Source organism: Ambystoma mexicanum, chromosome 14 (genome assembly GCF_040938575.1).
Source record: "Ambystoma mexicanum isolate Mex_15411 chromosome 14, UKY_AmexF1_1, whole genome shotgun sequence".
In the NCBI taxonomy this organism is placed as follows: domain Eukaryota; kingdom Metazoa; phylum Chordata; class Amphibia; order Caudata; family Ambystomatidae; genus Ambystoma; species Ambystoma mexicanum.
The window spans coordinates 439,104,840-439,131,344 of NC_090940.1; the positions used below are offsets into that span (position 1 = coordinate 439,104,840).

Below are 26,505 nucleotides of genomic sequence, written 5' to 3' on the forward strand. Positions count from 1 at the left end.
GTAAAGAGACTTCACCCTCCTATCTCGAACCCACCGCCAGGATGGGATCTCAATGTGGTGCTATCTAAGCTCATGGGGCCCCCCTTCGAACCCATGCATAAAAGTAGTCTCAAACACCTGACTTATAAAACGGCCTTCTTAGTAGCCATTACCTCCATAAGAAGGGTCAGTGAAATTCAGGCTCTGTCAGTGCAAGATCCTTTCTTTACTATCCACAAGGACAAACTGGTTTTACGCACACACCCTAGATTCTCACCAAAATTCATATCCAAGTTCCATGTAAACCAGTCCATCGAGCTTCCGGCTTTCTTCCAAAACCCACAGAGCTCAGCTGAGGTGAAACTACACACCCTAGATGTGCGTAGGGCGGTCTTATACTATGTAAATAAAACCAGACCGCTAAGGAAAACAGATCAACTGTTTGTCTCCGTAGCTACAGGCAGAGAGGGGGATCGCGTCTCTAAGGGCGCTATCTCAAAGTGGATTATCAACTGTATACAGCTGTGTTACTCTCTTTCTGAAAAAACTCTGCCTTTTACGCCAAGGGCCCACTCTACCAGAGGCATTGGGGCCACTCTGGCTTTCATTGCAAATGTTCCCCTTGACACCATTTGCAAAGCAGCTACTTGGAGCTCTATTCACACTTTTACTCAGCATTACTGCATTGACACTCATTCCAAGGCAGATACACAAGTGGGACAAGCGGTTCTAAGACACCTGTTTGCTCATGACCCTTCTCACATCCCACCTCCTTCTTCTGGTACTGCTCGCTAATCTATGCACAGCATGTGATCTAAGCAGATTCCACAAGCCTCAGAAGGGATACATTACTCACCGTAATCGTATTTCTGATGCTTGTATCTGCTTAGATTCACATGCGACCCACCCTTCCTCCCCTCCGAGAGAAGGCGCATGGTTGCTTGTAGTCTTACCTTTCTGTCTATCTGCTTGGACTATCTGTACTCACGCTACTCCTCATGCTACCTCATGTCAGGAAAAACACAATCTGGGGATCCTAGACGCGTGAGGGATCATGGGTACAGGGGACGTCACACTAGGGATAGTATTACTGACACGCCCTGTGTCGACGCCCATTTTTCGACTTCGAAAAACAAACTGTAATACTCCGCAGCTTCCACTAGATGTCGGCCTATGCACAGCATGTGAATCTAAGCAGATACAAGCATCAGAAATACGATTACGGTGAGTAATGTATCCCATATATATATATATATATATATATATATATATATATATATATATATATATATATATATATATATATATATTTTGGGCCAATTGAAATTATTGGGTTGAGGTAAAAATAGACAGATATTCGGGGAACGTTTGCCTAAAATGGCTCCAGCGGCATTCTCCTAAAATACTGCTGGTGGTATTTACTCAACCCCTGAATTGTGTGGACACCAACCTTTTAGTATTTACCAAGTAACGCAGCTTTTACCGTTGACGCCCAACTCTGAATAACCCCAAAGCCTGTGATCATTTTTCAATGACTTGTCCAACCAGAACATTCTTCTAGGACCAACAAAAGATGTATACACAAATTAACATTCACATGAATGCATCCTTCCACATATACGTTTGAGTCACAAATACACTCTTAACACATCACCAAAGTCGCACAACCTGAAACCTAAATCTACACACTGTCTTCCTTGAAACACAAATAAATATGAGCCATCACTCTTGTTCCCTCCATCATCAAATCCCAGGCATGCTTCTCTTGCAGTTGCCTCTGCTTCCATGAATTGAAACCTGCAGATGACTTTCCAACAAAGTGCATCTTGGGAGCACAATAAAGTCAAAGACCTCATGGTGCCTTTTGCTCTACTGTCCAAGCAAAGACCCATAGCCACAATTACCACAGCTTCTTGTCATGTCTGACTGAAGCTATGAGACAAATCATGTCTCATCTACATGTGAACCAGGACAATGGAAGGGAGTGAGTGAGTGATGAGAAATGAGTGACTGAGCAGTGTGGTCAAGAGAACGGATGGAGCAACAGTTCTGAAATGTAACTATAAGGAAGGGATGGGGGTTTTGGGAGGGTGGGGGTTAAAGACCATTGAGTATATGCTGCAAGGGAAAAGGAAGGGACACCAGAGGATGATGGTTAAGAAAAATAGGATAAATTAGACCTAGGTAGACATCTGGGAAGTGCAGGTTGAGTGACTGTTGCAGAGATCTTTGCATGACCTGCATGCCACTGCACCAGATTGTGGGACTGGCTGGACCCCTTTCTTTTTTCTCTGGGTGGATTTTCCACCCAGGCAGTGTCTGCGATAGGCTGGTGGCATAGTGATATCCTTATTTGTATATGTATTGGGTGCACTACGGTGCACCTCCTTATTTTTAATACAAGGATGCTTGTTGTCCAAAATACTAGCTAAAATGACTACTTTGTAGGCTAAACTCTGCTGGCTTTTATTGCAGTATTCCACCTATCTACAGGTAGGAATGGCCATATATGGCCCTGCCTGTTCTCTGGCTCTGCCGAGAGCCCAGGCAACGATACCTGTGTGCTTGGAACTGGTTTGGATAGGGTAGGGGTTAAGAGCCAGAATCCACATCTGGAGCATGCTTGATGCATCTGAGCGTGTTGTCCAGATTCGGTCCCTCTGTTTGAATGCTGCATATCTTCTGGTGGGTGCACTGGGATAGCCCTCAAATGAACTTGGATACTGGTTGCTCAATGTGCTTTTTGAAATGTTGTGTTCTCCCAAACTGAGGTCCTTCTGCTCCATGTTTACATCCAATGGATAGCCGCCCACATGTTTTTATCAATGGATTCCTCCTGCTCAGAGACTGTTCTCTGATTAGTTACTGAGATCTGGTGTTTGGTCCAGATAGTTGTCTAAAGTGGATCTGGGTCTTAAGGATGGAGGATCCTCTCTGTCAATGCTGTGTCCGTGTCCTATTCTAGTCCTTGTTCTATTGTGTAGTGAGTCCTCCTCCAATGCACAATGCTTTCATGCCGTGGGAAGGTGGACCTCTGTAACCAAAGTAATACAGGAGGCAAGTTTTCTTATCTTGCAGTGTCTCCCATCTTTTTGTGTTTCTGCATTTTCTATAGGTATTGTTTCTTTGGATGTAAGCAGGGGTATGAATTGCCAGATCCTGGGAGAACCCCAGGAACCGATAGCGGATAGTAGAATTTGATATCCTGTCTATTTTGGGAAGTTATTTTTGTATGCAGAAACCTTTGGCCCAAATGTCCTTGTACTGTAAACCGTGTAGCAGGAGTCTTTAAGCCCCGTTTCTTCGGTTACTCTTTAGGCAGATCAGATCCCCCTTTTAGTTATTTGATCTGTATTTACTAGTTTCTGTTTTGAGTCTAATTTTAAGGTAGTCATAGAACCAGTATGTCCAGAACCAGTAAATATGGGCATTTATTCTTTAGTCTTTTCTGGGAACTGGGATGTATAAACAAAAAGGCCTGTTCTAGACGTAAGGCCAGTGATCCAACTATGTTACAACCCCAAAAATCGGGATGAGCAACTTACAGGAAGTCATTCCCTTGTTAAAGAAGGGAGAGTACATGACCACATTGAAATATGAAATAATACATCTTTCATTTACAATGTTCCCAGGTCATTGAAAGTAGCCTCTCTTCAAAATAGATGAGGAGACTTTTTTTTTCTTTCTTTTTTTTCCTTTTTCAAAGTGCTCCTTTTTGGAATTACGTCTGCACCTCCTGTATGCACCATGTTGCTTGCAGTCATTGGAGCACATACGCCCGACAAGGCCATTCCAGCTTATCTAGACTGGCTGATAGCAGGGGAGGGTGAGGTACAGTGTGTACAAAATACATAAGATACAGATCTGCTCCACAATCTAGAATTTACAATCAATGAGAAAAAAATCCAGTTTCATACCAAGTCAAAACAATGGAATGGCTTATCCATCTCGAAAGGGAGCAAGCATTGCAGACACAGATACTATGTTACTCAGTAGGGGTGTACAATAAGTCAGGTCATGAAGCTACTAATGATGCCAATATGCATTTTTATCATCCTGCAAGTTTGTATCAATATGCGCCTGATTAAAACGGTGGTTGATGGAACAATGGTCGCAAAACATAGGTGAGTGGGACGATCTAGTGGTAGTCTTGCACGAGGTAGTAAAATGCCTACAATGGTGGTTAAAAAAGGTGCTGCAAGGAAGACACTTTGTAACCTAGCCAGTACAAGTAGCATTTAAGTCTGCATCACTGACTGGTTGCAGTCTTATTGGCAACACCTCACTGCGCTGGGACAGACGAGCTAACCACCACATACACAACTACTAGCAATGGAAATGGTCGCTTTGCTCTTTCTAGTACATTATAATGGGAAAGTACATCCTCATCAACGCAGACAATACTACAGCCATTTCTCTACATCAACAAACCAGGTGGAAAACATGCAACCGTCTGTGCTCTCACAAAACATTTGGCCTTGGTGCATCCAGGGAAACATTTACATTCAAGCGCAGCATGTTCCAGGGCAACTGTTAGGGAGATTTATCATTTCTGTGCTAATTCCCTTCTAGCTTGGAGACCCCAGCTCTTTTGCTGGACTTTAGGACTGTACATCTTTATTCTGGAGTGAGACCTTTTTCTTACTCCAAGTATTTTCATCTGATTTGGACTCTGTTTCTTTTAGTTTTGGACTCTGACAAACTCCATAGGCATCATCTTTTTTAATGTGACACGGCACCGTCAGTGCAGTGTTACAGAGAAGTCCGTTGGTTCAATACCTCCTCTTGGATAAACAAATGTTTCCAAGACTAGTAACGTGAAATTGACTTGACTTTACTCTTTTCTCTTAGCACACACCCTCTTATGTGGAGTGCTGGGGGGTTACTTATATCCCCTTTGTCTACTTTTTCATGTAACATTTGTATGTTACCTTCACTAGAATTAATGGCTGGTGGCAGTGGTTTAATTTTCCTACCATTGTGTGTTTTTACTGCAGGCTGAATCCTCAGCTGCAGTATTGCACCCACGGGTGTTAAGACGGATTTCTGAACTCTGTCCGGCGGCGCAGAAGTTCAGAAGGCCAACCTAATTACTTGGAACAGGGTAACCTCTGGACAAGCCAGACCAATCAGGGTAGCGATCGCGGCGGTCAAGACTAGGTCTCAAGAGGGGTGAGGGTGACTGTAAGCCCGCAATGAGCACACAAAGCAAGGACACTTACAAACTACTCCAAACAGGTGTTATATTAAAAATATATACACATTTATTCCAAGGCCTTTAAAACAATGACCGTAGCGAGAAATCACAATGCAACTCTAGTAAACCAACACATACCATACCAATACAATATATACACAAACACGTCTATAGCGTTAGATGCATGAAATGTGTAGCCCACCTAAAAGGGAAGGAAAACAGGCAGTGCGAAATAATGCTTATACCCAGTCCACCTTCAGAGGCACCTAACTAAAAGGAAGTCTGAGCCCTACGAAGAGTGGAGCCTTGTGCTAAAAAAGTACCTGCACACGCTGGTGCCAACGGGCAAAAAGGGGAGTCTCTTCGAGGGAATCAGGCAGTTCAGTTTAGTGCACAAATGAAGAACAGGGTTCCGCGACTCAAGCGCAGCCTGCACTGTGGGCAGAAGCAGAGCGCGAGTACGGAAAGGCGTGCTGTTTTGACACAGCGGGGAAAAGCTATGGGCTCCTGCAGGAGGGCGACCAGTTCCTATCTATGCTACTCACCGGTCCCCGATGCAAGCAGACCCAGGCTTCTCCGCGTCAGTTTGTCGCTGGCAGGTTCAGGGGAGCAGGGGACGTCTCGTCGTCGGGTAGATTCTGCAGCAGCAGAGTTGAGTTAAAGATGTCCCAAACGAAGTGAACCCGCACAGATTGTTACCACAGCAGGGCAACCGAGCGGCCGTGTGTATCTCAGTCAAATGTACACTACTCACTTCAGACCTGGGAACGCCAAGTGTACGAATCGTGCGAGTGACAAGGACTAGAAATACAACACAACCTGGCGGCGGTTACAGAGCAAGACTCCTGTGTAGGCTGGTCAGTCTGCTGGATGGCCCAGAGACACTTCCGAAGGCTTACGAACAGGAGATGGTGAAGATGCCGAGAATAGCTGTTCCCGCTATTCCAAGGGTCGAAGTACCAGTACCGGCCTTCTGGTTCGATCAGAGGAAAAAAAGGGTTTCACAAGGCGACAGCAGTGCAGAGGAGCAGTCCTTCAGCGGGTCACCAGCGATTCCTCGGTTCAGCCTCGTGGTTGCAGGATACTTGGCTCCTGTATTCCTTCGTTCGTGAGAACTCGGGAGATCGACATGGTAGTGGCGTTTCCAGCCCCCCTCTTATCCACGGTTCCCTTCGCGCCAAAACGGAGGGGACCCAATGGGAGATCCGCTCATCAACACTCACACCATTCGTGGACCCATCACGGACCACGGTGGTCCCAGGCATTCACACCACCCTAGACTCTCTGGCACCCAGGATGTGTATTGGGACCAGACATCCCAGCCCACATCCTGGAGGCACACACAAGGCCTGTAGAAGCCCGCGAAAGCATCCGTGTTTCGCGGGAAAGTACATGCCCAAATAAGGAAGGCCCCGGGTCTTGACTTGGGGAAGGTGAAGGGAGCAAGCTGGTCAGCGGACAGGACAAAGGAGCCTCGTGGTCTGGCCATTTTGGGAGCCAGGCCACCATTTTGGGCTAAGCGCGAGAAACACGCTTAAAACGCCAAAAGGAGCTCAAAACACAAACGATCGCTGCCACCATTCCCGTCTGTGATTCACTTGCACCGATCAGTTCCAATCCAAAAAGAGTATCTAGGGCCTGTAGAAGGCTAGAGACCCAAGAGAGCGGCAACTTGGCTTACAGTGCCCTCTTGTGTCATGTTGCACGAAAGCCGCAACATGATAAAAGAAACTACGGAAAACAGCGTTTCCCGGCCCTGACTGTCTTAAGGGCATGTCAGTTTCCCCGTAAGAATGGAGCGAAAGCCCAGAGGAGTGGGGCAGAAGGCTGCACTTCTCTGGCAAAGTCTAGATCATGGTGAAAAACCACAGCAAAAAGTTTAGGGGTTGCCACATGGAAGGAAAATTACCCACAATTACGAAATCTTTCCTAACAACGGGTGCCCTTTTTGTCAAAATGGCCCCGGTATTCTCTTTTTGCCGTTTCTTGCATGTGAGGTCGCCCTTGGGTTTTACTCTGCGCGCAAAACCAGGTTGGTCCCTTTGTTTTGTCTTTGACAGGATTCATTGGTGAAGCCCGCTTCTGGCTCCAGCATGTCTGGCAGGGCAGGAAGCGAGGGAGGTTCCAGAAACTACTTGTGCTTAGTCTTCTTGGTTACAAGAATGCACCCAAAAGTGATTGGCTGGCTGTCCTTCGAGGAGTGAGTGACAGCTACACTGCAAATGAATGGCAGAAACCTGCATAAAAGTTGAGGTCTTTTGCAAGGAAGGCAGTCTACCACTGGACGAAGGAACCGAAGAAGAAATTGGAAGAGAAACATGCTGCACCCTCCTGACCGTTGGTTTGCCCGGTGAAGCCCTGCTGCAGTGCTGAAGCTCCAAATTTCGTATCGAATAGAGCAACCCGGAACGGACGATCTCTTCCCTTGGGTTGGTGGGACCAACTGACCCCAAAACGAACTTGACTGGAACACCTCTCCCTGCTGGCTGTACGTCTTCGCCGCTGCTGGAACCGAGTGGCAGGGGACAGGAACACCAGGAATGAGTGCATCATCTTTAATCCAGACCCGAGCTCCAGGAAGATCCCGAGTCCCCAGACGTCTTCCCTCTTGTCACCACGCCTGAGGACCAGGAACACAGGGTCTGCAGGACTGCAAGAGGAACAGTATCCAGCTGGATCCTTTTTCCTTCAGAACTAAGGTACTGTCTAACTAGGGGGTATTTACCTCTTGTTGTGTGTAGCCTGCTTGCTCTCACTGGAGACTTGCATTTGCTGCCCTTTGCAGGGTTGCTTGCATCTTTGCTTCTCACAAGCCTTCCATCTTGTGGCCCAACAGTGATTATTTTCTACAAACCCTCTATATAACCTTGTGCAAGACTTTTGTGCTATCTTCAAGAAGCACCTCAGCTCACCTAGACTTTCCTCAATTGACATTGGCTGTCCTGTCTCCCTGTAGACTCTTCTTACCCTATGACTGTGTTTCTGTCCCTCCAAAAAGTCATACATAAGTTACTTGTTTAGCTGGGAAAGGCTTAACCTATACGTCACTGGGGGAATTATAAAGTACTTACCTGTTCAGCGAACTTGTTAACCTTTGTTTCCTTAACCTTTTTCCTTTTTCCATAATCTCAATATTGCATTTAAATGTTAAAGTGATGTATCAATGTCCAGTGTCCTAGCAATTGAAGTCATTTCAGGGTGTAGGAAGTGTGTGTGTGTGTGTGATCCCAAAAGGGTATCTACTTACTTAACTGAAGTGTATTTTTAAGTATATTTTAATGCTGCATGTTGCCCTTTCTAAAGAAGGCTTATTTTAAAACTGACTTAAAGTAATACATCATTATTTTTATTTTTTTTTGAAAATCACTTTTTATTAAGTTTTATATATGTAGCACATTACATAGCATGTGTAAGCATGAGTTAAAGAAAAACAGTCGTAACACCCCACCCCCCCCGTCCCTCCCCCCGACCCCCCTACAGTTCAAGATCCCTTTAGTTGCTTGTTGCTTGTTTGACGGACTTTGCTGAGACAGATGTATCGTTACAGAATGCACTTGGCGCGCCGAAGTCCTGGGTCCGACTGGGAGAAGTTCACGATCAGGTCAGTGTACATTGGTCCAATGCCCCTGGGGAAGACCCCCGGCTCAGGCGCGGAGCGTTAAATTGATCAGCCATAGTTGTCAAAGAAGGGGAGCCAGATTTCCTCGATGTTGGACTTGGACTCATCGAGTAAGTGTGTGAGAAACTCCGTCATATATGGCCCGCACCTTGGTCACCCACGTTTTTTCCCCAGGCATTTCCATTTTTGTGCGAGGCAGCATCTGGCCGCCACCAACATGATTTGGAGCATATGGTCCTGAGTGCCCTCCTGTCTCTCCCCAATGTCGATTCCAAACAGGAGAAGCCATGGGCAGGGAGACCGCTCAACCCCGTCCACCCCTTTGATCCAGGCAAGTACCTTTTCCCAATAGTTTTGGACCACTGGGCATGTGGATGTAGTCCCCCCTCTCGGTCTTACATTTCCAGCAGTGTGGGTCATACCTTGGTTTTATCCTGGCAATCCTCTGCGGGGGGGGGGGTAATGCCATTGGTGTAGTATTTTGAGGGCTTGATGGCGATACTGGAGGGAGGCCGTGGATCGGTAGGCCCGCCTGCACATCTCCGCCCACCTCTCGTCATCAATCTCCTCTCCTAGGTCCCTACCCCATCATGTGCGCGCCGGTGGAGGATCCTTGGGGACGGAGAACAGGAAGAGTTTGTAAAGGCGAGATATTAATCCCCTTCGAGCCCCTCGCAGATAGGAGAAGCTTTTCGAACTCCGTGAGATCCCTCCTGAGGGTATCGCCCCAGGATGGCTCGGTGAGGACACCCTTGAGCTGGAGGTAGCGAAAGGGGGACAGGGTACCAATTCCCAGAGCCGCCTCAACGTCACTTAAGGGCAGAAAAGAACCCTTCACCCAAAGATGGCCGGTCCTGCTAAGGCCTGCCTCGAACCACGACTGATAGGTGCTGGTTCTGCTATTTTGGCCAGGAAGGGAGGGGCCCAAATGCAGCTCAACGGGGATGGCCACGTCGTGAGCCACCGATGGTAACCTCCCTCTCCCCACAAGGACCACAATACCTTCAAGATTGGATGATTCAGGACGCTTCTGGGGATATGCTTCCTCGGGACCAAAGCCATTCCTCTATTGTGACCGGGGCAAGGGGCCAGTTATCTATAGCAACCCATTGTTTTTTCATATCTGGGGAGAAGTGGTCAACCAAAACCCTCAGCTGAGAAGCTCTGTGGTACGTTTCTAGGTCTAGGTCAGGATAACCCAGAGGGGGGGGGGGAGTTGGCTGTGTACAGTTCCTCAAGGTAACGCGTAATCTGTACTCCCAAATACCGGAATCCCTCTTCAGTCCATCTAAAGGGGAGCCCTTTCACAAAGGCCATCTCTGGATCTGACAGGTTCCCACCCATAAACACCATTGACTTGTCCAGATTGACTTTATAACCCGATAACTCTCCATAGCGCGTGAGTCCCCCTGTAATAACCGGGGGACTGTTTGGGACGGTCTGGTGACGTAGAGTAGGGCGTTGTCCGCGAAGAGGGAGATTTTGCATTGCATGTCTCCCATCTGTACTCCCCTAATAGCCTCATCATTGCGGACTGAGATTGCCCATGGTTCCATTACTAGTGCGTAAATTAGCGGGGACATCCCTGCCTTGTACCACGTTGGAGGGGGGGGGGGGACTCTCGATTCTGTCCCGTTTGCCAGGTCGTCCGTGGCCCTTTGAATGTCTTCCTTAGACGCCAGGCGATGTTTCTCCCCCAGCCATTCAAATTCCAAACAGAAGGGGTGGCCCCAGCGGTATCGGACCCCCTTTCCCTGAAGCCATCTTGTGAGGTTTCCACATTTCCTTCTCATTGACGGGGTGAGAGCCGACCGGTCCTGAAAGATGGGCACCCTGGAGTCACCGTATTGAATATTGCCAAGGTTCCTCGCTTTCTCCAGAATTTTAGCTTTGTCCTTGTAATAGTGTAGCCGGGCCAGGACCGAACGCATGCCTCTGCCCCCTCCTCCTGCCCGATGGGCCCTGTCAAACTGAATCGCACCTTCAGCGTCCACCCCAAGACAATCCTTACGATGTCATGTACTTTGCCCTCAAGGCCTTGTATGGTTTCTCCCTCGGCCTCCACTAAACCAAAAATACGCAGGTTATTCCTTCTCTCCCTGTTCTCCATATCGTCCACCTTGAGCCGGAGTTCCTCTTCGCGTCTTTCCATGTCCCGGAATCTGATTTCCATTTGGGTCTCAAGGAGAGTAGTGGAGAGCTGATTGTTTTCGACTCCCTCCATTCGATCTTCCAAGGTGGTGACTTGAGTCGTGAGGTCCGCCAATTTGGCTCCCATGTCCGTCCTTATCCCGCGGATCTCCTCCAGAATCGTCTGAATATTATTCTGGATAGCACCCAGGTCTGGGGGTGGGGTGGAGGGGCCCCCGGTCGCCATGACGTTCTTGCTAGCCACAAATTGGTATTTCGACAGGTTTTCCTTCCAACTCATGGGGGGCTTGTTTTGGCCACCTGCTATTGGCGAGGCGGGGGGGGGGGGGGGCAGCGTGCTTTCCGCGGTCGTCTCAGTGCGTGTCTGGCCTGTCCGGACCCGTCTGTTCCTCCTGTGGTGGTGGCTTTGTGGTTAGGGGGCTCTGGATCACAAGTGGCCCTGGATGCCCCCCTCTGGTGACCGTGGGGGAGGGGTGCGTATTGGGGGGGTCGCGCTCCCGCGTCAGCCCCCCGGTTCTCGGACCCCACGGGTCGCTGTGCGACGGCGGCCTCCTGGTGGCCGGTAGGTCCGCTCAATATAGAGAGGGGGGCGGGCATCCAATTTCCAGGGCCCCGACACTGCTCTTTTTTTACTCCGCTCCGGGTCGCCGCCCGGTGGGATCGGAAGAGGGGAGGTCGGGGGGGGGGGGCGCGCTCCCGCGTATGCCCCCTGGCGATGTTGCTGCCCCGTGGGCCGGTGGCCCTCTTTTCACCTGGCTCCGGGGTCTCGGGATCACTCTGAGTCGCGGTCCGCGTCGGCCCCCCGGCGGCATTGCCGTTCCGTGGGCCGTAGGCCCTCTCCGATTCAGGCCTCTCCTGCGTTGGGTCGCGTCAGTCGCGCTCTGCCAGAACCGGGCCCAGTATCTAGGGCCGTGGCGGGAAGCCCCGATGCACTGCGGGTGTATGGCCTCGGGTTCTTCCTCCGTGCGGCGCCGCCTCCTCCTTGCATGTGGCTTCCTCACTCCATTTGAGGCCGCGTATGTGCGGCAGTTGCGGCCTCCTCTAGTGCGCTGTGCCGAGCCGCGGGGGAGGAGCCGCGGGAACTTTCAGGCCCGTAGAACTCGGCTCAGGGGTGTCGGATTGGCACCGGAGTTGGGTGTAGCGGGGGGGCCACAGGTTCCCACAGTGTATGGTGGGGGTCTCGCAGGTCATGGGAACCTCGTTCCGTGCTAGCACCGTCGTTCTCCCGGGGCTGGGTACGGAACTCGAAGCTCAGGCGACCATCTTGCCTGCGCCCCCTGGTGGCCATACATCATTATTTTAATAAGAAACCTTGAGTAGAAGTGTTATTTGAATACTTGTCACTGTGAATCTCTGTTGCACCTCAAGTTCACATTGACCCCTCTTGAGATGTCTGGCTGCTTAGTCACTCTACCAACTTGTCTAGTACAGACCTATACCAAAAGCAGAAACATCAGAAAACATAAAAATGTCCACATGTCGCATCCAGGTACCCAGATTACGGGTCCCTAGGCACTGCACTATGGCTGAATTGGTTGGGGATATTTGTATTTGCTTCCCCCTCCGACAACACTGCTCCTGAAATTAGTCCACAAACTGCACCAAGAGCACCTTAGCAATTTGATGGGGAGGATTTTCATTTTGGTGCTTAATTCCTCCCACTTTAGAGCTCCCCGCCCCCATCTCTTTTGCTGGACTTAAGACTTTTAAATTTTACCCCTGGAGTGAGCGAGACCTTTTACTCACACTCATGGGTTTTTATCTGATTTGGATTCTTGAGTTTGCACTGTTTTTGGAGTCTGACAAACTCCATAGGCATTTGCTTTTTGTATGGTGACACACTGCACCTTCAGTGCAGTGTCGGAGAATCCTTTTCGATTTCTCATAAGGTTTAACTACCTTTTTATTGTGTGAAGTACAGTTCCCAAGAATAGTAAAGTGAAATTGACTTTACTTTTCCTCTTTTTTGGTCCAGCACACACCATCATATGTGGAGTGCTGGGAGGTAGCGGGGGGGTTACCTAGTAGCCCCTTATCCTACTCTCTCATGTAAGATTTGTATGTTACCCTCACTACTTTAAATGGCTGGTGGCAGTGGTTTAATGCTTCCTACCATCGCTTTTCTACCGCCGGCTGATCCCTGATCTGCAGTACAGCATCTATGGGTGACCATTTTGTCAAAATGGGGCGTCTCTTCACCATTTTAAGTTTGTGAGGACTTTCTTGGGTTTTACTCTGTGCGTTAAGACAGGTTTGAGCCCTTTGGTAGTCTTACCTTTGGTGGCCTTCAGCCCTGAAGCCCGCTCCTGGCTACAGTGTGTCTGGAAGGACAGGATGTGAGAGAGGGTCCCGAAACTTCCCTGTCCTTTGTCTCCAGGAATGCCTGAATGCAACTATTCCTGGTTGGCCAACTCCTTGCAAGACAGCCACCCTATTGTGAATGACAGCCTAGGCTGTGCATGAATGGAAGAAACCTGCTTAAAAGGTGAGGGTTTTGGGACTACAGGCAGTCGACCACTGGGAGAAACACCTGACAAACCATGGACGAAGCTTGCTGCAACCTCCTGTACCTTTGAATTGCCCAGTGTGAAGCCCTGCTGCTGTGCTTCAACTCAACAGAGAAGCTCCGGGCGGAACGACTTCTCACCTTGGGTTAGTGGGACTAACTAACCCCGAGACGTGGTCCACTGGACCACCATCCCAGACTGACTGTGTTTCTTCGTTGCTGTGAGAGCACAATGCCAGGGGTTGAGTGTCCGTAGCAGAGTGCCGTGGAACGAATCAGACTAGAAGCTCCAAGAGACTCCTAAGGACCACCCAGAAGCAGGACCACCAGATAAAGTCCCCTCAACAGAGTTCAGGACCAAGGGAGCAAGAGTCCAACCGGTATCCAAGATCCACAACAGTGCTGTTTGCTAAGCACTGAAACCGTAAAGTACAGCTGAACCGAGAAGAGCACGTAGCTGGCGGCGACCTCACAAGTACAAACTTTCTAACTTTGCAAGACTTTAAGAAGTGCAACAGATGCATAGACTGTGTCCCAAATTACTTTGGGTGTTCTGGCTCCCTGAGGACTATTCCAGTCCATTGTCTTTGATATTTGTCCCTCATAGGGGGTAGCTTGTTATATACGGTTGCTGCTGGGAAAGGCTTTTCTAGATTTCATTGGACGATTTAGTTGTCCTCACATACTGAGAAACTGTTTAACCTCTTTCCTTCCCTAGCCTTTCCTTTCTGCAACCTCAGAATCTGCAAAGTATACTAGTGGGATATATAAATTGCATTGCTGTCCTTTAAGTCACCTCAGGGTGTAGGAATTGTGTAAGAAGCATGTCCAAAGGTTATCTGTTAACTTGTTTTCATTCTGGAAAGTAATTTGATATATATATTTACATTGTTAAAATGAATTGCCTTTTTAAAGAACCCTTATTTTAAATATTGATATTAATTAAATAAATAACTATAACTGAAGCCTTGATTGGAAGTGTTACTTGGCTACATGCATTTACGGATTTTTTTGTACAGCTCTACTGCTCACATTTACCCCTCTAGAGATGGGCCTTGCTGCTCAGTCACACTACCAACTTGTGTAGTACAGATTTGTACCAAAGGGTGGGGTTACCGAATACCAAGCAGATAAGTGTTGTGTAGACGCAGACAGTGATTGCATCAATTCTTACCCAACGCAATGATATTCAATGCTCCAGTGAGGGCCAGATAGCTGTGGTTCTCTCACCTATTGAATAAGTCTAGATGCCCACCAATTGCATTACATTCCTGCAATCTGCTCCCCCAATAACAGAGCAGATAACCCATCCAAATTCACAAACCACCAGCTTCGCACCCTAGCTCCTGGGGTCAATGAATTGCCATTTACAGTTACACCCTTGGTACAGGAAATGAAACACTAGGCATAGTTATTCAATAAATGGGAAATGTTTGTAATTTGGTGTGACCAGAAACAACCGTGTCCCATTCATTGTTCACCAGTAGATGTCATCTACCTGCTTCACATACTTGACTCTGGTCTGGTATACAACTCACTCAAAATACATATGGTGGCATTGGCAGCATACACACCTACATAACATGAAATATTGTGCCAGTAGTCAAAGCATTTATGGAGGGAGTCTTAACGCATATATCCACCAGTGGCGCATCTTCTTCACGGTTGGTATCTAGGTCCAGTACTATCCAGGTTAATGGGCCCTACCTTTGAGCCTATGCACGAAGCTCCTTTAAATTAACTTTAATGAGGTTGCTTTTCTCAGTGCTGTCACTTCAATCAGAAAATAAGGACCTTTTTAGCATTGCCAATTTCAGAAGCTTTCATCTCAATACACACACTAGTATTTAGGACACATCTACGGTTCTCGCCAAAATACATATCCAAATTTCATGTCAATCAAAATGTTGAATAGCCAGCTTTCTTACAAAATCCACAAAACCGGGGAGAAGGGGCAAGGTGTACGGTCAGCAGTCATGTATTAACTAAATAGAACAACATAATTTAAGGAAAACAGACCAGTTATTTGTGTCAATGGCAATTGGGAGAGAACAAGATCCTGTAACAAAAGCATCCATTGCAAGATTGATTGTTGGGTGTGTACAACTTTGTTAAACTATGAAAAGCAAGAATTTACCATTACCCTTGGAGCACATGAGAAACACTAGCTTTCATTGCTAATGTTCCACTAGAAGTCATTTGTAAAGTACCAACGTGAGTTCTATTCATACTTTCACATGGCGGTCTTGTGTAGACACACAAGTGAGAGCAGATTCTCTGGTCTGGGACAAGCAATTTTAAATCCTGTATTTTGCTAATGTTTCTTCAGCTCACCCTCCAACATCAGGTACTGCTTGCTAATATATACGAAGCATGTGAATCCAAGTAGATTCACAATCCTCGGAAAGGCAAACATTTATCAAGTAATAGTCTTGGTGGCTCTGCATGTAAAGTAAAACAAAAATTAAAAAAACTATCCACTACCTTACACATCATTTCAGAAAAACAATCAATCTGAGGACATAGACACATAGGGATCTTGGGTACCCGTTCTCTTAGGATAGGGATAATGCTACAGGTACACCCCAGTTTTTGAATTCCAAAAACAAAATGTAATCCTCAACACCAACCACTAGATGGCAGCCAATGCAAAGCATGTGATTTTAAGCAGATCTAATCCTCACAGACTATTACTGCATAAGTAATATTTGCCATATAGGTGAAACCCTAACTTTGCCTAAGTGCTGTTACATTTCCTGATAATCCTGTTTGGTTCTGCAGTTTTACTTACCTGCTAAAGGATTCACAAGATTGTCGAGCCATTGCTGCATTTTAAGGAGCAGATCTGGCTTTACTGGCTGGATGCTCTGTCCTGGGCTGATGTCCAGTTTGGATTTCTGTCTGCTCAAAGATCTTCCTAGACTGACCTCGTCCTGCTCCCTGGCCCTCCACATCGGCTGGGCTGAGAAATCCATGCTTCTCTGGGCTGTTTTACTGCTGTTTCACGGTTTACTGCCTTGGTCCTGTGCTTTAGGGTAGGAAGCTGCCACTATCCAGAAGGGGGTTGGGACACCAGTATCCCACCTTGTTTGGTCTGCCTCCAGTGTCCTTGTCTTGAGATTGTGCTCTGCTGCCCCATCTTGCCCTTTGAGACATCAAAATGTGCTTGAGCTGGTTCGTACGCCTTCCTTTAGCCATGCTTGCCAATGGACTTACTCTGGGAAGGTCTTTAGTTTTTCTTTTCCACCCTCTGGATGTTCGTCTGTCTGGGGTTCAAGTCCCTGGCTGTTTGCATCCTGTGAAAGAAGCATCCTACTCAGAGTTGTTTCAGTTCTCCTTAAACACTTTTTTTATAAACCATCACCTTGAGTAGTTACCATTGGTTTCTGGGTTGGTGGGTTATTAGCCATACTTGCCCTGAGAGCGCTCTTTGGTCTTTCAAGACTTATTGCAGGTGGGTCTTAACCTCATTTCCCCATTGACTTCCATTGTGAGCTGATCCTTCTGTGCTACATCTTCTTCGGCTGCTGTTTTTTTAACCTGCCTCTGTGCCTCTTCTTTAGGGTTTCCCCTGTTGTCCCCGGGTTACTTTGCAGATGTATCTGCATTTGTAGGACAGAACTGGGATATGACCACTGGTCTGCTTACAGACATTCTTGTTGCTTCCCATGGGCACTTTCCTAAACACGAAATAACTCAGACAAATGCAATTCTAAGGTACTTCTTCAACAGTGGCATGTTTTCTGGGTCCACTTAGGGTCCCTGGAGTTTTTCACCAAAGCTAGGAGTTTAAGCAACTATAGACATTTGTACATGTATGTATTACACTACTGCCTCTTGATATACAGTTTATAACTTTTAGCTACACTTTTCTTTCCTTTGAGTGTATTATGCCCTTCTTGGCATGAGGTAATGAGAGCCTAAGGTGTGTCCTGAGCTTTGGTAGCCCTTCTGGCTTAGGTGGACCATGTGTACTTTGGATTCCTTTCTCTCTGGGTTATACAACTGTTGTGGGCATATGTAGTTAGGCAACAGTACCCTGTGGGAGACTGCACCATGCGTGTCCTCTTGGTAATAGTTAACCCAACCTTTGGTATAAGCATGTACTACACAAGTTGGTAGAGTGACTGACCCCTCTTGAGATAAGCATGGCTGCTCAATGTGAGATGTAAGGTTGTAACAGTTTCACTATGACAGTTATTCAAATAAACACACACAAGGTTTCTTGATTAAACATTTATTAATGTATTTAACAGTCAGTTGAATAAGCCTTCTTTAGAAGGGATCAATCATTTAACACCAAATATTCTTCAATAAACACACCCTCTCAGTTTCACTAAATCAGTTGATACCCATTGGGGGCAACCAAGACAAGCCTCAACTGAGCGCTAGCAAGGCTACACAACAAGAGTTCATTCCTTGTAGTTTTACAGTACCTTGGGTTTGAAAAAAACTGGATCCAGCTGGCTTCTGTTCCCTTTGTAGGTCTGCAGGTCCTGTGTTCCTGGGCCTTAGTCATGGGGACAAGAGGGAGGACGTCTGGGGACTCCAGCACTACGAATGGAAGATTGGTGGCGGCAATGGGCAAACTCGAGATCAGCGGCACTTTGTGGTTCCAGCTACTACTACGGTTCTCGGATACCTTAATGGACTTTCCTCGCATCTGGGGTCCAGCACTCTGTGGAGGTGGCTCAGGCTTGGTCAGTCCTGCTTCATATGGGGGGGGGGGGGAAATCAGGATGATCTTCCTGGAGCTTGAGGTCTGCCTTAAAAGCGATGCACTCGATCTGGTGGTGGTCTCCCTGGCGATCTAGTCGAGGCGAATTTGGAGCTTCAACAATGCAGCAGGGCCTCACCGGGCAAACCAACAGTCCAGGAGTTGCAAGCGTCTCTAAGATCACCTTCGGATTCCTTTGTCCAGTGGTCGACTCTGCCTTCCAAGCAAAAAGACTTTTCTTTTTATGCAGGCTTCTCCCATTCATTTGCAGCCTAGCTGTCACTCATGCAGCAGGGTGGCTGTCCTCCAAGGACAGACAGCTGGCCAATCACCTGTGGGTGCATTCCTGTAACCAAGGGGATTAAGCACAGGGAGTTTCAGGCACCTCCCTCACTTCTTGCCCCTGCCAGACATGCTGGAGCCAGAGGCGGGCTTCACCAGTGAATCCTGCCAAAGACCAAACAAAGGGACCAAACCTGGTTTGGCACGCAGAGTAAATCTCAAGTAGGGCAGTTCCAAGAAGAATGGGCCATTTTTTACAAAATGGGCACCTATGGGTGTCTTACTGCAGCTGTAATTGCAGCCCCCGGTAAAAACACACAATAGTAGGAAAAAGTAAACCACTGCCCCCAGCCATTCATTGTAGAAAGGGTAACATACAAATTTTACATGGGGAAACTAGACAAAGGGGATACAAAGTAACCTCTCCAGCACCCTAATGTAAAATAGTGTGTGCTGGGTCTAGAAAGTTACAAAATGTAAGTAAAGTCAATTTCACTTTACTGCTCTTGGCAACAGTAGTTTCACCAAGAGCAGGTATTTAAACCTTTGGGACATAAGAGACTTCCTTGTGTCACTGCACTGAAGGGGCTGTGTGTCGCAATGTAAAGATGATGCCTATGGAGTTTGTCAGTCAAAAGAAACACAGAAAAACACACAATTAAAAGTACAAAGTCTCAAAGTTCAGCTAAAGAGATGGGGGTCTCTAAGGTGGGAGGGCACTAAACTGAACATTCTCCCTAACATGTAGTATGTATATTATCTGTGTTTAGAGCGTAGTAAGAAACCTGCCTCGTCTGCACTGTCTGCCTATTTTAAGTCTTTATGTGTAGTGTCTGCCACCAGGTATGGAATTACATTTTAGGGTCAAGAATAAGTATGGAATGTATTGACCATGTACTGTTTTTATGACTACACTATGCTCTGTCTACTTATGTTTAACCGGAGTACTTATTACAAGGTCACACATCTAGGAGGTTAACATAAATGTATATCTGAGTACAGCAGTGTGGTGTATTGTTTTGGGGTTACTATTGGGAATAACTACCTCCCTTACATTTAGGTTAGATGATTACACAGCCCTCGCCAGAAGATTGTGCAAAGATAGCCCTAGCAGTCTTGTATTGTTTCACCTGCACACCTTCAGCACATTTTGGCAATTTTTTTAATTTAGCCAGTTAATGCCCTGGTTCAGTGAAGGTGTGGGGTCAACTGCAGCAGTTCCCAGTATTCGGTTCTTAAGAGGTTTCTGAAGTGGCTGTTGGAGGTTCTTCAGTCAAACAAAAGTGCTGTGAAGCCACTGAAGGTCTCGAACTGCTTAAGGTGCAATGCAACTGACCATTCTGGTGGAGGCACAGTTTCGGTGGTCTTGGATGCAGAAGTGTTTCGCCGACTGTGGTTCAGTCCTGATACATTCTCCAGAGTGCTGAAGTTCCATTTGTGATTCTTCTGTTTAGTTTGTTGTAGTTTCTTGGGAGATTAGCAGATGTTGCTCTCAAAATGTCAGATGCCATTGCACCCGGAATTCCCTCGCTCTTGCTTCTTCGTGTTATGTCTGTGCAGGGTGACAGGATTTTGAGTGTAGTGGTAGGGTTCTGGAGGTCTTGCGACTTAGCTAGCCCTCTGGCACTATTCAACCTTCCTCTCTATGCCCCACTTGCCTGTACGTTTTGGGGGGAAAACGTTTGGTTGTTTTGCATTGACTTTTCCATTGACCACAATAACATTTCAGGACACTTTAAAGGTTTTGTCATATGCATACCCTTACCTTGGAAAACGACCAGTCAATCTCTATATTCGAACATGCGCAGTAACAGCATTCAATAAAAACCTGATTTCACTTATGAAGTGTGCATACCAACAACAATCTGTTAGGAAAACACGCTTGGAATAAGCTCTGATCAAAATTTTGCAAAGGAGCCAAATGCACATCATGACCAATAACTCGCGTAATAAAAATCCACAGAATTGCCACATAAAACGGGCACTGCAGAAAAGATCACCATTGCACACTACGAGCAAGAATAATAGACTCTGACTAATAGTCAAATGAATCTGTGTGCTACAATGGCAAGACATAAAGGATAAAATCAGTGGAAACCGTTTTTGAAAAGAGCGGAGGTTACTACCTAAACACATGTGAAAACAACCTATTTATTTGCTTTATTGAACTTGCAAACAGTTTTTGTTCCTTGCTCACCTCCTATTCAGCTGCAGACCATAGGTTTGGTTATGGATGCCAGCCAGCAATATGGACTAGCTCTGTGGTCAATAATGCTGATCTTGGTTTGGAATCCAAGTTGGGTCACTGGGACACATCTGAAATGATATGGCATTTTAGGCTATGTGTGTCTTTTGTAGTAAAATGTCCCACCCTCCTTGCCAATTAAGTCAAGTGTTTTTTTTTTTCATTATAGCCCAACATGACCTGCTACACAGAGGAGATTTTTGGCCCAGTGTTGGTGGTTCTGGAAGCTGATACATTGGATGAGGCTATTGATATAGTCAACAAGAACCCTTACGGAAACGGAACCGCAATTTTCACCACTAATGGAGCTACAGCTCGCAAATACAGCCACCTGGTGGATGTTGGGCAGGTATGGTCTTAACAAATGCTTTTTCTGTACTACAATATGGGTAAATTCTTGCCATTTCGTACATCTCGTGGTCTGTGAGGCAGTGTCTGCCTTGCTCTAGCTGTTTGATTGTTTGGGACCAAGGGGGCCATGTGTCGCTACATGCTATGTGATGGAGTGCCTGTGGCAGCAGCAGAACACCCCTGGCTACCCCACCCCAGCATGTGTGCTTGGCAGGGACACGTCACAAGGTCAGCATAGTCAATGTGGCCCCTGTAAGTAGATTAAGGCTGTTGGTAGAGTTGCAGAGAAAAGCAGAAGGAATACCTGCAGAGACACCAATGCTGCAGATCCAAGATTTTCAAGGGCACAAACTCCTGGTGGTAGCCTGTGTGCCGCACGCACATCCAACTTTTTCCCCAAGCATACACTTTCTCAAACCCAAAAGCCATGTTTGCCCATGTGTTATTGCGCACCTTGCGGAAGCTGCAGATAAAAATGTTCCTGGGCTTTCAAATGCCATATGCTTTGTAGTTACCTCTAAAACCACACCATCTGACCATTTCCCTGCTGGAAAGAAGGCTGTCTGTGTAGAGGAGGGGGCATGGCCTGAAACCAGAACCAGCAGGAAACCATGTCTCAAACGAGTAAAAAGAAAAATACAGCAAAACAGCAGCAACCATATGCCAAAGATCACATCCCTGTAGGGTTTGAGAGATAAACCCTACAGGGATGTGATCTTTTGCACTTTTCCTCCCGATCCACCCTGGCAATAGATAATTAATTCTATTGATTATGAATATAAAAATTGTCTGTCTGATGGGGACCAGTTATGAATTCCTTCTCCCCACAGGTTTTTAGCATGATTCCTTTGTCTTTTAAGCTTTTGGATGTATGTCACGGTATGTTGAGTTGGGTTTGAATGAGTGCACTATGAATGGCAAGTATGTGTGACAATGTTTTAGCCGACTTTAGGCATATGGCTGCTGCTGTTTTGCTGTATTTAAGTGATTAGTGTTTAATTATTTGTTTGACTCACCATTGTTTAAATTGTTATCCCTTTCAATAAATTTTGATACACATTTTTTCAAATTGATTTGTTTCACTGGACAATCTTCTTCTGTTGTTCTATGCAATTATAATACTCTGGTCCAGAGGCTAGAGTTTCCCTGCCCTTTTCAGATTTCTTTGACATCCTCCTGCCCTACATCTTTTTGTACTCAAGTACATGGTCCTGAGTCTCAAATAAAACCTCCAGGCCCGAGGGTGCTTCTTGAGCACCCTCTTTTGTGCTCTTGGGTGGCTGTAAAGACTGTAAAGACTGGAGGGGGTAGCTGTACGTCTGTCCTCTATGGTTGGGACAAAGGCACAGAGCAACCCCAGCCAAGGTTCTCTATATGTTAGAATGGACAAGCACCCAACACGTAAGCTCTCAGGAGGTGAAGCAATCATGTTTTTAAGTACAGCGAGTCTCCATCCCCCAACAAAGGAATGTACATACACTGTTGGATGATAACACAGCTTCTTCATCCGAGTATTACAGTTGTTTTCGAAAACTCAAAAAGGGACGTCGACTATCCTCAGCGGTCCCGATTCTCTGGTCCGCCTCCTCCATACGCCCGCATACCTTCTCGATCTGTACCGCTGATATATCCACCTTACACATGATGATGTCTATCTTGACCCCATGCGAGTCCGTGCGCCCCTTAAGTGCTAACAGGGTCTGATTCAGGGCAGCCATATCCACCTGTTCAGGAGTCTGCGTCTGAGCAGCGGCTGGCCGGGGCTTGGGCCTGGTCTGCAGGAGCGAACTGATCCATCCTCGCCTGTTTCTTCTGATTGCCCATATCTCCCTGCAGAGCCCAACTGGTCACTGACACCCCTGACTGATCTATATCCGGACAATCAACTTGTTGGGGCTGTGTCTAGGCGCACTCACCATGGCACTCCAAAATATTCCACACTGCCCTCCCTTCTGTCCAGCAGTGACATCAAACGCCCACTCGAGCCCTCCTCAATTCTGAGGACAGTTGATCCTTTTCCAATAGAGACCACTATATGGGCGCCAGTCTCGTCACCAGCAATCACCTCAGCGGCCCAACGCCAGCAGCCTGTCCATTTTATGTTGCAACATGCAGCACCACTGTCCTCCACCACTCCGAGCAGGAGGTACTGGGCACCCCAGGGAGCCGATCTCCGTGGCATGTTTCCACAGCGCTCCAGTACGTAATAGCAGAGTTCGGGTGTTATCACCCAGACGTGCACTGAACACAATTACTGCCAAAGTAAGTGCAAAAGATGAGCAGCAATGTTTCAGGATTTACAAGCTCATCCAATTACATCCTTGCTCAATGTAAAGCCTATGGAATGCGGCCCTGTTAGAGGAGGCAGTCACAAACCTTCGACCCTGCAGGCGCCCCGCACCTGCTGCCTTATCACATTAAGATTCCGCCGGCCACAGTTCCGCACTGCTAAAACGCAGCGTTCCACTGTTTATGGAGAGGCCGCCTCCAACAGCACTCCTCCGTCCACCATCTTCCAGGGGAGCACTGCCGCCCCTCACGCCAAAAGGTCCTCCCAGATCTCCGTCCGCAGCAGCGCTGCATACTCCTCACCGGCTCCGCAGCTATGTTATGCCGCCGGGCTCCCCTCGGCTTCTCCAGAGCATGTCCCAGCTGTCCTTCAACACAGGTCGGCCGCTGACGCCACACTCTCCTCGGCCCGTTGAAGCCGGGAAGACGGCCCTTGCACCCAGCCTTTCAGCACACTTCACTGAAGTTTGGGCTGTCTCAGTCATTGCGTCACACAGACACCAGACACCCGTAGCCCAGAATGTGAGTTCACTTCAGACTCCGTTTACACAGGTCCCACAACACATAGCCCCTGGGAAGGCTCCAGTCAGTCTGACAGGAGGCCGCCCCAGAGCCATATATGGTATTTCTACCCAACAGCCAGTCAGGTGGAAGGGACAGAGTCCGGGCTTCCCAGGACTTTGGGAAACAAAGTAAAAGGCAATTAAAACCAAGAGACAACAGTGGCCCTCTTGCCTTCTTTCAGGAAAATAAGCGATTCCTATGGCAGGGCCTGGGTGTCCCAAAAAATGAAGGATACTCCGAGCCACTACCAAGTCCTCATATAGCTGCCACCAGCCCAAACCCTGCTCTCTGGGCAACACACGGGTGCCCATAAACGCACATAAGGGGTACAATGGTGGACCCCCCCACCCATGGATGCCATAAGGGTAACCCATGGGTGTGGTGTGATCACCAAAAATGAAAATATGAAGAGCTGAACTGCCAGAGGTCCAGGCTGAACCTGACCTCGATGGCAGAAAACATAGAGCACACATGCAGAGAAATGGTAGGACGAGGTCCAGAAGGAATTTCCAGCATCGCATACGCACCCCAAACCCCCTCGCCAACCTCTCTCCTTTAACTGAGGTTGGGGCAACTGAACTCCCTCGAATGTTGCCCTCATTCAGACTGCCAACGTACCTTCTGGAAAGGGCATCTGCGTTGTCATGACGTTTGGCGGGCCCATGCTGTTAGGGAGAATTCTCAGAAATTTCCCAATTCTCTCCACCTAGAGACCCCCAACTTTGCTGGATTTTGGGGACTTTTGCTAGTGGAGTCTGACAAACTCCATAGGCAATATCTTTTACACTGTCACACTGCACCTTCAGTGCAGTGGCAGAGGGAAGTCTTTCAGATTTCCCAAAGGTTTAAATACCTTCTCTGGGATAAACTACTGTTTCCCAGAGCAGTAAAGTAATTTTCTAGAAACAGCACACACTCTTACAAAAGGGTGCTGGAGGGGTTACTTAGTAGCCCCGTTGCCTAGCTTCTCATGTAACATTTTTGTTATCCTTTCCTCTATGAATGGCTGGTGGCAACTACTGTGGTGTTCATTTACTGCGGACTGCTTTCGCAGCTGCAGTAAAGCACCCAAGGGTGCCATTTTTCTCAAAATGGCCCGGTTTTATTTTTTTTGCCATTTCTTTGTGGAAAGGTCCTTCAGATTTACTCTGCGCCAAACCAGGTTTGGTCCCTTTGTTCGCTTTGCCTTTGGCGGGATTCACGAGTGAAGCCCGCCTCTGGCTCCAGGGTGTCTGGGTAGGAAGGGAGTGAGGGAGGTGCCCGAAACACCCTGTGCTTAGTCTCCCAGGAGACCCAAATGCACTCTGTAGTGGTTGGCCAGCTGACTGTCCAGCAAGGACAGCCACCCTGCTGGGCGACTGACAGCTGGGCTGGAATGAATGGGAGAGAACTGAATAAAGGGCAAGTCTTTTGGCTTGGAAGGCATTCGACTACTGGAAAAAGGAACCAAAGAAGAACTTGAAGAGGACGCCTGCTGCAACTCCTGGACCGTTGGTTTGCCCAGTGAAGCCCTGCTGCTGTGCTGAAACTCCAAATTTGTATCGATGGAGCAGCCCCTGCAAGGACGACTTCTCCCCTTGAGACCAATCGACTCCAAAGTAAGCCACCTGGACATTCTCTTCGAGCTGGTTGTATTTCCAGAGTTGCTGCTGGAAACCGAATTGCCAGGGAGAGGAACACCAGATTGTGTGCGTTGGTTTTAAGTTGGCCAAGAGTGAGCCTGAGCCGCCTCAACAGAGTGGGACCCCAGAAGCAAGGAAAGTCCATCTTGACAGCCAGAAACCGGGGTGGTGCTATTTGCGATAGTCTGGAGGAGCTGAAACACTGAAGGGCCTCTTGTTGGAAAGATTGCTAGTTGCGAGTGGTGACCACCGTCCCATTGCAGTGCAGGAGTCCCGAGAAGTCCTCCTTGTCCCCACCACTGAGGCCCAGGAACAGTGAGATCTGCAGAGCTGCACAGGAACAGAAGTCATCTGCTGCACTTTTTCTTCAATACAAAGGTACTGTCAAGTCTGAGGAAAAAGTACCTCTCATTGTAGAGTTGCTTGCATCTTCTACTACTCACAAGCCTAAACAGCTTGTTGCACTACATTTGATTCTTCTTTTCTTCAAAGAGTTCTAAAGCACTGTGCAAAGACGTTTTCTACATACCTACCAGAAGTGCTTTTGCCCATTGACTTTGGCTTAACCTGTTATAACTGAATGACTGCTTAGGGGATCTAAAAGTATTTGCCTGCTTAAGAATATTTGTGATCTCTTGTTTGTTCTGATAACATTTTCCTTTAACCAATTTCTAAAAGTATTCTATTAATGTCCCCAGCACCTTAGCTATTGAAGTCACCTGAGGGTGTAGGTTGTGACTGTGGACCATCCCAAAAGGGTCTTTACTGATTTAAGAATATTAAGTGTGTGTTTTGAAATCTATTTGAGTGTTACTGTTATATTGCTCCCTTCTGAGGAAGGCTTATTCTAACTGACTGACACATTTAATAATTGTTTATTCAAGAAACCGTGTGTTTATTTGAATACTTGTCACTGTAAATCTGTAACTCCCCTGCAGCTCACATTGGACCCCCCCCCCCCGCCTCCCCTTGAGATCAGCCTG

General features: G+C 47.4%; 1 protein-coding gene across 1 annotated transcript in view; it reads left to right on the plus strand.

Annotated features, from left to right (window-relative positions):
• ALDH6A1 (aldehyde dehydrogenase 6 family member A1) overlaps positions 1 to 26,505 on the plus strand; it is a 164,376-nt gene that overhangs the window by 106,190 nt on the left and 31,681 nt on the right. Inside the window, exon 10 of the mRNA XM_069637641.1 lies at positions 20,866 to 21,045. Within this exon, the coding sequence (XP_069493742.1) occupies positions 20,866 to 21,045 (180 nt within the window). The remainder of the gene's footprint in view (positions 1 to 20,865; positions 21,046 to 26,505) is intronic.